The 13,211-nt window shown below is 41.6% G+C and overlaps 1 protein-coding gene across 1 annotated transcript in view; it reads left to right on the top strand.

The window, feature by feature from the left end:
* Positions 1-13,211, top strand: part of LOC145353032 (SH3 domain-binding protein 5-like) — a 75,228-nt gene that overhangs the window by 20,804 nt on the left and 41,213 nt on the right. Inside the window, exon 2 of the mRNA XM_080203343.1 lies at positions 6,425-6,487. Within this exon, the coding sequence (XP_080059469.1) occupies positions 6,425-6,487 (63 nt within the window). The remainder of the gene's footprint in view (positions 1-6,424; positions 6,488-13,211) is intronic.

Here is a 13,211-nt window from a genome sequence, read left to right on the forward strand (position 1 = left end):
CAGTAAGTTCTACATCAATGTTTCTTTCCTTTTTAGGGAAGAAAAGCTGTATTTATTTTTGTCAAGGACTGCATACTAGTTCATTGGAAAAACGAGACCTTTTAAAAGTCTGTTTGACAGTTTTATGGAAATACTTGCCTTGTGATTTTAAAATGCATTGGTACTGGTAATAGTATTAAGTGTGTGATTTTTTTTTTTCCTTGCAGTTACTGACTCTTTTTCTCTAAAATTTTCCCAATCAATAGATGATCTTTCATTGCCAATTATCTTCCTCCTGATTTTCTTGTTGTAGGACATAAATGGAACTGGATTCCATCATGGGCGGCACGGTGTCACAGTGGTTAGCATCGTTGCCTCTCAGCGCCAGGGACTCGGGTTCAATTCCAGCCTCTTGTGTCTTTCTGTGTGGAACTTGTATATTCTCCCCATGTCTGCGTGGGTGCTCCAGTTTCCACCCACACTCCAGAGATGTGTGGATTAGGTTGATTGGCCATGCTAAATTGCCCCTTAGTGTCAGTGGATTAGCAGGGTAAACACATGGGATTACGGGGATAGGACCTGGGTTGGATCAATGCTGGTGCAAGCCAAATGGCCACCTCCTGCACTTAGGGATTCTATGATTCTGTGCTTTGCTTCATATTGCAGGTAGTTTTATATGTTGGTAACTGAATTGAGAAGTGCAGTATTCAAAAACAATATTTTTAATTCAAAATCACCTAATACAAATTATCCAATAATTCAATTGATTTAATACTGGATTCTCACTGTTGTGTTGTTTACATTATTCAGTTCAAATGGTTGGATAATTCCATTTGTAATACAGATTTAATAGCAAAGACTTATTTAGTTGGTTTACGTTGTTGTGTTTGATATAGTTCATTTCGATAGCAGTACTTTGGCATAATCTAGAGCAACCCATGGTTGAATTGTAACAAAAGCAACTAGCTGGAAGAAAAATTTATTTTAAAATACAGATTAAGGAAATGATACCTTTTGCAGCTTACCTCCTTTATAGCCACTTCTTTGTTTCCTTGTGGTGTGAGATCTTGCGGTGACCAGAAGAATTCTACTTCCCCTGTGGGTTACTGAGTGGTTAAAATGTCAAAGTTTGGAAGAGTCCCTATTGCCGCTGCAATGAAGTTTGCTGGGATTAAAGACACCACCAATAGAGCAAAGTGAGTCAGCTCCTTTCATTAAGGAGATACCCAGACAGAAAGAGAAATAAACCAGATAGGTTAATTGAAAGTATATAGGAAGACAACATCAAGTTGATGCAACTATCCTTAGGATAATTTGCAAAAAGCTGTAGACTTCCATTGCACTAAGTTTGACACTAATCAACTGGCAGTAATGATGTTATGATCACCGATTATCTAATATTAGAACATTACATGGCAAGGATTAAAGAAAAGCTATTAGATATAATAGTAGTCTGTGACTTCTGGGCTCACAGAAAATCAGCAGCCAATTTAAATTGTTCCCCAATTTGCTTTAGCTGCAAAAGGTATCATTTCCTTAATCTGTATTTTAAAATAAATTTTTCTTGCCTTTCCATCAAAGTAAATAGAGAGGGAAATGAGGGTTGGTATAGAATGGATTTCCTCTTGCTATAAGCTGTGGACAAGTGGGAAGAAGGAGTGTAAAATGGTTAATGGTGGATTAGTCCCCACATATTCTACCTCATTCCTGCCTTCCCACCCCTTCAAAATTGGAGTTCCCTTCAAGCTGTGTGCAAAGCAAAATGGAGAACAATTTAAATTGGCTGCTGATTTTCTGTGAGCCCAGAAGTCACAGACTACTATTATATCTAAATAGCTTTTCTTTAATCCTTGCCATGTAATGTTCTAATATTAGATAATGAGTGATCATAACATCATTACTGCCAGTTGATTAGTGTCAAACTTAGTGCAATGGAAGTCTACAGCTTTTTGCAAATTATCCTAAGGATAGTTGCATGTTAATTCAAAGTATTCATTTCAGCCAGAAAGAAAAATCAATTTGATCTGTTGTGTATTACACTGAGTAAGACTAACACGTGCTCAGCTGCAGACAGCCATTATTGAACTAAATATTCACACATCCCAACGGAGAGGCAATGTAACAAAATGCTTAGATCTTGCTATATTCTACACTCTCTTCCCACTTCAAAAACATCTCGCACATTAAAACATAAAATGGTGCATGTTCATAAATTCCCAGAAAATCATATGGCCAAACTAATATCAACATTACCTGAAAACTTACCAAGTTGGATCGCATACTGATATTTGCTGTAATCGCAGCAAAACACTCTGATACCTCCAGAATGATTTATATGTTTTAAAGTTCCTCCTCAACACCAGTATGTGCTTAACAAAAATATCATTATTTGACAAGAAATAATGAAGCAGGACAACTTGAGTCGTCTTCCTACATACTTTCAATTAACCTATCTGGTGTATTTCTCTTTCTGTCTGGGTATCTCCTTAATGAAAGAAGCTGACTCACTTTGCTATATTGGTGGTGTCTTTAGTACCAGCAAACAACTTTGTGGTTTTCACTTTAGGCTGTAATTTAGATTATGGAAATGTGTACCCTTTGTCAAATTTCCTCTTTCAAGCAAATTAGCTACATCAGACTGACGGCATTTCTCTCCAATCTCCACTAGATAAATGAATGCAGTTAATCTCTTTTACAGCGGCTACAATTCTCCTGATCACTTTGGTTGCTTTTCACGTGACTTTCTGACCAGCACTGAACTCTTAAGTCCTGCCAGTTCCGCCCTCATCATCACCAGCATCAGGGATCCCCCACAAAACCTCCCCCTAGCTCAATGCAGGCACAACCCCCCTGCCAGCCAGCCACCCCCGCTTAATGGGTAGCCCCTATTGAGGTTCTCTAATGGACCCATCCCTGTACTAGCAGGTTGGCTCTGCAAAGGTGCCAGGACAGTGCCCGGCTGTTTCCCTCACCACCTGGGGTCTATACTCACCTCCGAACCCCCAGCATGGTCATCACGACTAATTTTTGTTTTTCAAATGTAGTGATTCCTGCTGACGTGATGTCATGCTGGCAGAGTGGAGAGCGCACACACAGGCAGGGTGGAGTGCGCACACACTCGCATGCACACATGACAACCCTGGAAGAAATGGCTTGAAGTTGTTTACCATAGATTTAAATATTCCTAGTCAGTTTCACACCCTTGCTGGGTGTGAGCCTGATTTATATCACTGGTGGGGGAGGCAAGGAAGATCTCAAAGTGAGACCTCACCATCGCAAACCCCGTTTATAGCCTCCTTGCGAGTGTTAGCCTATCTACTTGTTCCAGTGTGACACTATCCACATCAATCTTCACTCTAATTTAGAATGCATAGAATCCCTGCGCTGTATAAGGTGGCCATTTGGCCTATCAGCAAGTCTACACCAATCCTCTGAAAAAACACCTTACACAGGCCCATTTCGCGCACACACCCCCCCGCCCCCCCCCCCCACCACCACCACCACCCTCATCTTCACCCTATAAAGCTGCACATTTACCATGGTCAATCCATCTAACCTGCACATCTTGGGAGGAAACCAGAGCATCCAGAGAGAGCCCACACAGACACAGAGAACATGCAAACGCCACACAGATAGCGACCCAAGGCCAGAATCAAACCGGGATCACTGATGCTGTGAGGCAGCAGTACTGTTGTAGGTAAAAGATACCTCCTGAGACTGTTAGTGAGTCAAAGTACAACTGTGCCACACAGTTTCTTCTAATGTATTCCTTCTAACTACTATCGTTTGTGTCTTTGGTTATTCTAATCTTCTAGATTTTACTTGATCTGCATTATTTTGTTGGACACACAAGGGCACAATCACGATACTCAGCAAGGCAATGTGGCCAGTTACTGGGACCTCACCCGGTTTAAACCCAATAGTTAGTAACTGAAAGCCATCTTTATTCTGTAAGGGAATAGAATATTACTTAGCACATGTCAAAGAGAAACATGGACATTACTGTCTAGTGTGTCACCAAGCAAATACGTCTGCAAAACATCTTTACAATCTGTATGTTTCTTCCTGCAACACTACTTGGTGCTGGGTGATATGGTGGTTATTGACTCCATTCTTACCTGGAAACATTTCAAACTCCATTATGTAACATCAAAACCTCTGGCCACGCGAACCAATTTCTCAAGACCTCAATAGTTTTCGCACTTGTGCAGTTGGGCTCAACATATCTCCACTTTCTCTATCAACCAAAACAAAGTACTTTTTCCTTTTCACTTCTAAGAAATCGATATGTTCTCATTCCCACTATTTTCCTATGTTTCACTATGGAATGGAAGGAACCTTATTTGGAGCATTTCTCATTTCTCTTAACTTTTCACCAACCCTCCAATATCTCTATTTAGCCTTGGGTACCAAAAGTAGCTTCTTGTTACAGTTTTCGTATGGATTACACCTGTGCGCTCTTCATGACTTTCTGCTAACTATCTCTCTCTAAACCTTGGTGGAATGAGGACTCTTGAATCCCATTGGAGACTTCCTTGATCTAAACTCAGTTTATTTCTGTACGTGAAATGCAACTGCAATTTCTCATCATCCTGGGCCAGTTAGAAAGACATATTGAGCACTTTACTGAGCAGCACATCCTTGTGAGTTTCTTCGCTAATTTCTCTGGCAGACACTGATATGTCAGTTTCACGTATAATGTAGTTCACAGGTAACTTAGTGGCTAGAAATTAATCCACACAGGAAATCTTAAAATCTGCCCTTGCATAATCTGCTCATTTATGATGTTTAATAACATACTGCTTTTACCTATTGGCCCTCCATGCTGTATGTTCTTTCAGCACTTTCCGCATGACATAGGTGCCCTTGCTGATCTGTCCTATAAGTAACATGACCCAGTTCAACTGTACTTTCTTAAGCTAATTTCTTCTTTGTTCCCTCCCGCTACTACCAGTGGCAAGCAATAAGATCTATCATCATATGCCACCATAGCATTATCTTAGCCTAACACTGGAACACTGTCAGTGGACTAAGTTAGTTATTTTCACACCAGATTTGCATAAGAGAATGTAACTTTGGGATTTCTTGTACATTCGTTCTGAGATAACAGACATGGCTGCAACTGTATAATGAAAGTAAACTGTGAATCTTGGAAATTCATTTCTACTGGGAGTATTGGAATTATATCCTCAGCCCTTATACCCTTATCTCTTATGTGGTGTTTCTCGTGTTCCTGGTCTGAGTACGACATTTGGAGCGATCTTACTGGCCGTTCACACCACGCTTGCGCTATAGTGAGGTTGAACAGTTTGGTGTACAGCCAAATCTTTGACTGCAGTGGGATGGGAAAATCCCGCAGGCATGAATGGCTGCAAGATTCTGGCCTGGATCTTTCTGCCTGATAGCATTAACCTCTGTTTCCATATCTATCGTATCTCTATTCAAGGATTTTCCAAACTGCTGATCTACCCTGCACGCCACTCATGCGTAACTGCGACTTGGCGCTTTATTGTTTCTGCATAGTCTCTGGATATGACTAATGTCCTCACAGGAATAATACTTTGATTGGAAAATCAGGACATTTAAATATTGGTGGTGGCCATGGCGCCAGTAACATCTAAATCTTGGACTCTGAGCCTGTGAACGTCCCTGACTGTGCCCTAGATATTGCTGAAATCCTGTGGACCTCTCCTGCAGGCTCAGGAAACGAACTCCTGTGTAATTTGTGATTCTGCCATTTCTGTGGCTGTGGACCCATCGTTGGCCTCCTTCCACATCAGCTCTATTGCCTTTGCTCAAAAGCTTGGCCTGGATTTTATTGCTATGCAGTCCTCTGAACATGCTGTTTGGGGTTGATTTCTAAGATTACATTTTTGAAATAGTCTTACTTGGCAACTGCTTTCTTTAATGGAATGTCACTCTCGGTGGAATCCCATTCTCCCTCATGCCATGAGTTCAAAATCTCATCGTGGCTTAGTAGTGTTGCCCCTGGACTAATAATCTAGACACCCAGGTAGCTCTGGGGATGCGGGTTCAAATCCCATCAGGGCAGATGGTGAAATTTGAATTCAGTAAAAATCTGGAATTAAAAGTCTAATAATGACCCTGAAACCGTTGTCGTTGTTGTAAAAGACCATCTGGTTCACTCAGTCCTTTCAGGAAGAAAATCTGTTGTCCTTGCATGGTGTGGCCTACATGTAGCTCCAGACCCACAGCAATGTGGTTGATTTTTAATTGCCCTCTGCAATGGGCAATAAATGTTGGCCCAGCCAGTGATGCCCAGATCTCTCGAAATGAAGAAAGAATACATTTCAGAATGGTCTGTAGCATGTTTTGCATTCGGGTGGGGAGTGCAGTGTGATTGCAAGATGTGGGCAGTTGCATTTTTAGTTCTTTGACTTGGATCCTTTCAAAATCTTGATCCATTTTCATATTTGTGTTCTAGGGGGAACTTGAGAAGCTGAACCAGTCGACAGATGCCATTAATCGTCAGGAAACGGAGCTAGAGGTAAAAATGTTGTTAAATCTCCATTCTGTGCATTGGGACTGGTTTGCACCTTGTGTGATTATATGCTGTAACATTTGGTTAGCGTTATCCTGAGGTGTTGCTATTTTTGTAGGTTTAGCAGACTCCAGTGGAATTCCTTATAAAAGTGCAACTGTGTATATTTTTTTCCATCTTGTATGTTCTACCCTTTAACTTTATAATGTGGTGGCTTTCTCTTTAAAGCTTTATACTTGTAAGCTTTTACTTGTAAGATATTTGTCATCCAGACATTCAGGGCAGCTATCACAGACATCATCATTCTGAACAAAGACATTTGGAAACCTCAAATTCCAAAACATGAAAGTTATGCTTTACTGTAATTGTTTTTTCTTTCATTTGGTTTCCTGTTAATGTGCAGTGTTTAAAAAAAACCTTTTTGATTTGGTTTGATGCACGTGATGACTAAAACTCTTCACACAGCCCACATCAATGCCGCGGTGAAAAATGAGAGGCTGATTTTTTTTTTTGTTGGAGGCAGCAGTCCCGCCACTTGAGACAACCCCACTTTGGGACAGTGGAACCCTGGGGTGGCATTTAACAGGTGCATACCGCCCTATCCTTGCTCCTCCCAAAAAAATGTTGGTCGATTCAAAGCAGTTCAGCAGCCTTAGCTGCGCCCCTGTCAAGGCACCCTGTCGCGGTTTTTTCTGGGGAAGCTGGGTCCAGGCAAGCAGGCAGAGCCTGGTATTGTGGAAGGAGCTGGGATGGTGGATTTATTATGGTGATGGTGCCGTTGCTGCTGGGGGACTGGTCTGTGGGCCGTTGAGCACCCATTAAGGGACCCCAGTGGAACGCTATCAGAGTTCACTGTGTGGTAGCAAAGCTTCCTGACATGGGCAAAATGCCTGCAGCAGTAGAAAGTGACCCTTACCTGCACCATTGTGGTTTGGCTGACTGCCTGTGGTGGGCTGCCATGCTGTTAAAGCTCCTGTGCCTGATCATATGGCATTGTGTGGGGAAGAGATTTGACCTTCCTCCCAACACCTTCTCCCTGCCATATTGCCATTCCTTCCAATTCTCAGTTCATCTTCATTCGGCCAAAGAAATCCAGTGCTATATGGAAGTTGCAAAGTAATTTTGAAAGAAAGACGTTTGAACCAAACTGGATTAAATTTATAAAATAACAAATCGGAACCAAATAACATTTTAAAGAAAAGTCCTCTTTTTAAAAAAAAAATGAGCATCAATTACTACTTCCATGTCTCTCTTGATCTTGATTGCTTGATGTGTCTCAGGGGAGGAGCCTTGGATTTTAAAAGCAGTTGGCAATCTAGATATGAAGTTTCTTTTAGCAATGGTAACTACCCTCAAATTGATCTCAGGATGTACCTGTTGAGTGTGTGTCATCATGGAGCAGGTGCAGCTAGTAGATTGGGTTTCTGCTATTGCTTTTGTGCTGAAGGGGATGGGTAAAGTTAAATCTAGTTCTGTCTTGGCATACCACCTCACTCAAGCTGGTTCTGTTCCTCAAGGGCAAAAAACTCCTCTAATTTATATAGTGACACGCTGCCCATTATGTGGTACAAAACTCCTCTTATTATCAATTGGCAGATGCTCTTGCTCAGCATGATCAAAGCCACTGAAGATGAACTGTTATTTGCTTCAGGTCACAATGACACTCCTGAGTGACTAGGACCAGATTCTTACCCCTCTCCGCTTTCCCCTGCTCCTCCTTAGGCAACTGATATGGCTGTGACTCAGTAAAGGAAATAAATTAGAAAGCTTCTTAATGAAATTTGAGTTATTTTTGGAACATCTTGGACACTGGGGAGAACTACCTGCTCTTTTTCAAACATGCAATTGAACCTTGTAAATCCATCTTGGTGCCTCAATTTAACACCTCATGCCTAAGAATGTGCCCCAGGCAATCCAGCACTGTCTCAATAGTGCTTTTGGAATGGCAGCCTGGATAATGTGTTCAACACACAACCTTGTACTGCAAAAGCAAGAGTTCTACCACTTGAGTCAAGGCTGACTCCATGTATCTTTTGTTAATGAAAGGGATCAAAGACAAACGGTTCTCCAATTAGTAAGAGTTATTTTGGGAAGTTCTTTGTGTGAGACAGTTTCATGGGAACAGAATATCTAATGAGGGCAAGATACTTTGAAAATTAATTATAGAAGTTATTGAGGAAACATACTGCTTGCTTTGGAGGCACAGATGGTCATAAGTTTTTAATGCATTTAACAAATAGCTTTCTAAAAACTTTACAGGCTAGGCAAATCTCATGATAACAGGCAGTCGAGGCAACCATCAAATTAAAATTCACAGTTGTTGATGGAAATCGTTATTAACACAGATCACATCACTTTCAGGAAACTAGGAGAACCTGAAACAAGATTGAAAAATCAATGACAATTGCACTTTGCTACCTGGATTTTGACCTCATTTGTAGATCCCCACTCCTCCTGCACTTGGGCATATAATCCTGGCTGACGTTTCACTGCAGTACTAAGGGAGTACTGCATTGTCCGAGATGCTGTTTTTCAAATGACACGTTAAAGCTAAGTTCCTAACTCCCGCTTGGGCACTTGTGAAAGTGAAGAGTAGAGTTGTCCCCAGTGCCCATGCCAACTGCAGTAAAATAGGCAATCTGGTCACTTATCACATGGAGCACCGTATAGTAAGTGAGCAACATTTTTGCCTTTCTCATTGTCCAGACCTCCTTTTAGTTCTTTCACCATACTACCTATCTGTATGTTGTTTATTGTTTCCCTTCTTCAAACCTTTTCTCTTGTTTCCTTGGGTGTCTTTTATTCTCACCTTAATTATTTCCCATTTCTCTGCAATCTTACAGACTCAACACGTTAACTCAGTTTCCCTCTTTTTCCACAGATGCTGCCAGACCTGCTGAGTTTATCTAGCATTTCCTGTTTTGATTACGGTTAATCTCTGCTCTGTATGTCCAATGTTCTGTTATGTTCTTCTCTAAAATTCATCCTATAAAGAGGTAGGCCCCTGTATGCTAAACCATATACAATGCTTTTTATTAGGAGAACTAGCTTTCTCATTGTTACAAATGGGGCTCTGCTCTGTTTCAGAAAATGGAGAGAAATACATGGCAGAAAAAGCTGATTGCACTGAGATCACGCTACTGTCGCCTTGTGTATTAACTTCAGTATGGATATATTAGAGGAGGTGCAACTCAGATTTATCAGAATATTATAGGTCAACTAACAAAGATGGAATAGTATGGATTCCCTTGTGCACAGAATGAAGGAGCTATCTAATTGAGATTGTTCAAAATATGGTAAGAATTATGCGGGACGAATATGGAGAAAGCATGAAAGAGGGGACCAAGAACTTAATCTTAAAACTGGAGCTAACCTGTTTAGAAGGTAAATCGGGGAGTAGTTTTTCACACAAAAGGAGAGCGGAAATATGGAAGTTGCCCACTTAAAAGACTGTGTGCATGCTAGTTCCATTGGAGATTGCAAGACTGAGTTATATAGTTTTTCTTTTGGGCAAAGCTATACAGTAATATGCAACAACACTTGGTAAATGGAATTGAGGTACCACCAGGGTGGTCTTTTGTCTATGTTTATACTGACCAATCCAGTTTTTAGCTGGTATGACTACAGTCTGGTATTCTATAGCTTTATGTCAAGTATTTTGTACATTATACAATCTCAGCGAAACATTGGCAGGGGCCTGTGCAAGTTCCTTTCCTCATTTCAAATAGGATATTTTAGCCTTTAGCCTTTTAGCCTTGGAGGGAGTGCAGAGGAGGTTTACTAGGCTGATGCCGGAGTTGAGGGGGTTGAGCTATGAGGAGAGGCTGAATAGATTAGGCTTGTACTCATTAGAGTTTAGAAGAATGAGGGGAGATCTCATTGAGACGTATAAGATGATGAATGGGATGGATAGGATAGAGGTGGAGAGACTCTTCCTGCTCAGAAAGGATAGTAGGACTAGGGGGCATAGCCTCAAGATAAAGGGGGGGCGGTTTAGAACAGAGTTGAGGAGGAACTTCTTCACTCAAAGGGTGGTGAATCTCTGGAATTCTCTGCCCGTTGAAGTGGTGGAGGCTGCCTCGCTAAATATTTTTAAGACGGGGGTTGATGGGTTTTTGATGAGAGAGGGGATTAAGGGTTATGGGGAGAGGGCGGGAATGTGGAACTGAGCCACGACAGATCAGCCATGATCTTATTGAATGGCGGGGCAGGCTCGAAGGGCTAGTTGGCCTACTCCTGCTCCTATTTCTTATGTTCTTATGCCTCACTTGCAATTGGACCTTTTTCATCTCGAACCTCAATGGATCTTAGTATGTGATTGCACTGTCCCCCTGTATTGCACTTTTTTTTGTACGAGTGGCTTCTGGCAGTGGCTACCCTAGGCACCATGTTCTGACTGAATGGTGGAATAGGTGGTAGGGACAGAATGTTCTACTGCTGTTCCTAAATGGTCATTATATTTTCATTAACAATACCTGCAGTATCCGAAGTCAAACATTTGGTCTAACAACAGCCGACTGAGGTAGCATTTCCATTGTGAGCTTTTCTATTTGCTCTCTTAAAAACAGCCAGTCCTTAAAAAAAAAAGTTCGAACTGAAGGTGATTATGGAAAGCTAGTTATAGAAATCTGAAAAGGAATAAATATGTACAAATACATAAAGCTGAGTTTGAAGAGTGGTCATGGCCTGTGACTTCAATACCTGACCCAATATGGAATTTTCCAAAATTTCAAGTCAAAGTTATGAAATTAGTGCAAATTTAATTTACTGGTATTAGATGGGGTCCTTAGCTTTTTTTAAAAAAGGTTTTAAATTCTCATCCATATCTTCAATAAACATCTACAGTTTTTTTTTGAGAATCCATTACTGTTTTGAATAGTTTTTCAGTACAGTATACAATGTAGATCAGGAATTTGCTGGACTTGCTCTGAGTGTTCGAAATCTGGATGCGAAACTATGCAGCATTTACACTCAGCCCTGCATCAAAGCAAAACAAACTGAGAGGCCCTCCTCCAGCAAGACAAATCTACAACCATCTAAATTGGCTGAGGTTGTTTGAAAAGGCAAACAAGATGCCCAACCTCAAGAGTGCAAGTAAAGACATTCCTTAATCTCCAGAGATCCCAGGAAGTGTTGGAGAGGCAGTCTTTCTGATTTCAATACTTTAAGCTTGATATCTCTACCCACCTGCCTGTGATGCGGCAGGGCCAGTAAATTCTCAGTAGCCCTTTTGATGGACAGCTCTGTGGCTAGCAGTTTCTGATTGTTGGCCTATACGTTGCAGGTAAGGCTCAGCGTGTTAATAGGTCTGAAGCCAGCCAGTAGACTAATCTAATCTGAAACCATGGAGCCATTGTGATGCATAGGTGCTGATTTTGATTTGATTATTGTCATATGTATTAGTATACAGTTAAAAAAATGTTTCTTGCACACTATACAATAAAAGCATACTGTTCATAGAGTAGGAAGGGAGAGAGTGCAAAACGTAGTGTTACAGTCATAGCTAGGGTGTAGAGAAAGATCAACTTAATGCAAGGTAGGTCCATTCAAAAGTCTGGGAGCAGGGAAGAAGCTGTTCTTGAGTCAGTTGGTACATGACCTCAGACTTTTGTATCTTTTCCTGATGGAAGGAGGTGGAAGAGAGCATGTCCGGGGTGCATAGGGTCCTTGATTATGGTGGCTGCTTTTCTAAGGCAGTGGGAAGTGTTGGGAGGCTGGTTTACATGATGGACTGGGCTTCGTTCATGACCCTTTGTAGTTTCTTGCAGTATTGGGCAGAGCAGAAGCCATACCAAGCTGTGCTACAACCAGAAAGAATGCTTTCTATGGTGCATCTGTAAAAGTTGGTGAGAGTCTTATTGGACATGCCAAATTTTCTTAGCCTCCTGAGAAAGTAGAGGAATTGGAGGGCTTTCTTAACTATAGTGTTGGTATTGAGGGATCAGGACAAGTTGGTGATCTGGACGCCTGGAAACTTGAAGCTTTCCAATTGTCCCCATTGATGTAGACAGGGGCATATCCCCCACTGTGTTTCCTGAAGTCAATAACTATCTCCTTCGTTTTGTTGACATTGAGGAACAGATTATTGTTTCGCACCAGTTCACCAGATTCTCTGTCTTTCCTGTACTCAGTCTCATCATTTTTGTGATCCGATCCACTATGGTGGTGTCATCAGCAAAATTAAAAATCGAGTTGGAGGGGAATTTGGCCACACAATCATAGGTACATAAGGAATAGAGTAAGGGGCTGAGGACAAAGCCTTGTGGGGCACTGGTGGTGAGGATGATTGTGGAGGAGGTATTGTTGCTTATCCTTACTGATTGGGGTCTGTGGATTAGGAAGTCTAGGGTCCAGCTGCTGAGGGAGGAGCCTAAGCCCAGGCCATGGAGTTTGGAGATGAGTTTTGTAGGGATGATAGTGTTGAAGGCTGAGCTGTAGTCACTAAATAGGAGACTGACATAGGTGTCTTTGTTATCTAGGTATTCTAGGTTGAGTGTAGGGCCAGGGAGATGGCATCTGTGGTGGACCTGTTACAGTGATAAGCGAACTGTAGTGGATCCAGGCAATCTCTGGAATTCTCTGCCTGTTGAAGTGGTGGAGGCTGCCTCGCTAAATATTTTTAAGACGCGGGTTGATGGGTTTTTGATAAGAGAGGGGATTAAGGGTTATGGGGAGAGGGCGGGAAAGTGGAACTGAGCAGCGACAGATCAGCCATGATCTTATTGAATGG

This window comes from Carcharhinus amblyrhynchos, chromosome 2 (genome assembly GCF_965287045.1).
Source record: "Carcharhinus amblyrhynchos chromosome 2, sCarAmb.v2.hapA, whole genome shotgun sequence".
Taxonomy (NCBI): domain Eukaryota; kingdom Metazoa; phylum Chordata; class Chondrichthyes; order Carcharhiniformes; family Carcharhinidae; genus Carcharhinus; species Carcharhinus amblyrhynchos.